This window comes from Nicotiana sylvestris, chromosome 5 (assembly GCF_000393655.2).
Source record: "Nicotiana sylvestris chromosome 5, ASM39365v2, whole genome shotgun sequence".
NCBI classification, from domain to species: Eukaryota; Viridiplantae; Streptophyta; class Magnoliopsida; order Solanales; family Solanaceae; genus Nicotiana; species Nicotiana sylvestris.
In genome coordinates this window covers 8,088,012-8,088,945 of record NC_091061.1, presented here as the reverse complement: position 1 = coordinate 8,088,945, position 934 = coordinate 8,088,012, and the positions used below count along the sequence as shown (strand labels likewise).

General features: G+C 47.0%; 1 protein-coding gene across 1 annotated transcript; it reads left to right on the top strand.

Annotated features, from left to right (window-relative positions):
* Nucleotides 1-308: 308 nt before the first annotated feature.
* Nucleotides 309-731, top strand: LOC104221082 (extensin-like). The gene has a single exon (XM_009772063.2). It carries the CDS (start codon nt 309-311, stop codon nt 729-731), a length of 423 nt encoding a protein of 140 aa, XP_009770365.2.
* The last annotated feature ends 203 nt before the right edge of the window (nt 732-934 follow it).

Below are 934 nucleotides of genomic sequence, written 5' to 3'. Positions count from 1 at the left end.
GGATGACACAAGCAACCGATCAAATGCATAATAGAGACGGTTAACTGCTTAGGTGCATTCATTCCCCAAATGTGCGGTTGCCTATCTGTTAAGCTCTAATCGCTAACAAGTGTGTTGTTGACAATCCAGTACAGGAAGGTGGTTAGTTTCTTTGGCATTCTGGCAACTCACCCATACAACACCGGTCCAAAAACAAGTCGATCATGGCTAATCAAGAACTTGATGCGAGTGTTATCGATCCTTCGAGGGAGGTAGAAGAGTCGGAGGTTAATTTGATGAAAGAAGAGATGTATAAGCTGAAACAGTAGATGGCCGAAATGTACCAGGCATGGGCAAAAGGGCAACCACCACCAGTTTACCCCGCTAACCCTGCCTTCATCCCACCATTGGCTCAGTCTCAGGATCATCCTGCCACCGATTCGTCCCCGAGATTTCCCATTTACCAATATTACCAGAGCACAACTTCCCAAACACCACCAGCTCCACCACCCAAACCAGTTCCATACCCTCCTCCACCATCCACTCCTATTTTCGTGGCGCCCCCTCCCGCTACACTCCACAAATCCTCCAGCGAGCCTTTGTTCCCCACTCATGATAATCAGTATTACCCCCCGGAGCCCACTTTCAAAGCTCCAGAACCCTATTCATACACACCTCGTTTTGATCTCCCTGTGGAGGCTGAGAAACCATCCAAAAATCCCGAACAAGAGGAGATATTCAGGAAAGTTTAAAGCCTAGAACAATCATTTAGAGACATGCGGGGGGTGGGAAGTCAAGTAAGTGTGGCTTACAAAGATCTATGTCTATTTCCAGATGTGCAATTATCGACGGAGTTTAAGATGCCTAAGTTTGATTTGTATGATAGACATGGTGATCTAGTGGCACATTTGAGAGGGTTTTGTAGCAAAATGAGGGGAGCTGGCGGGAAAGACGA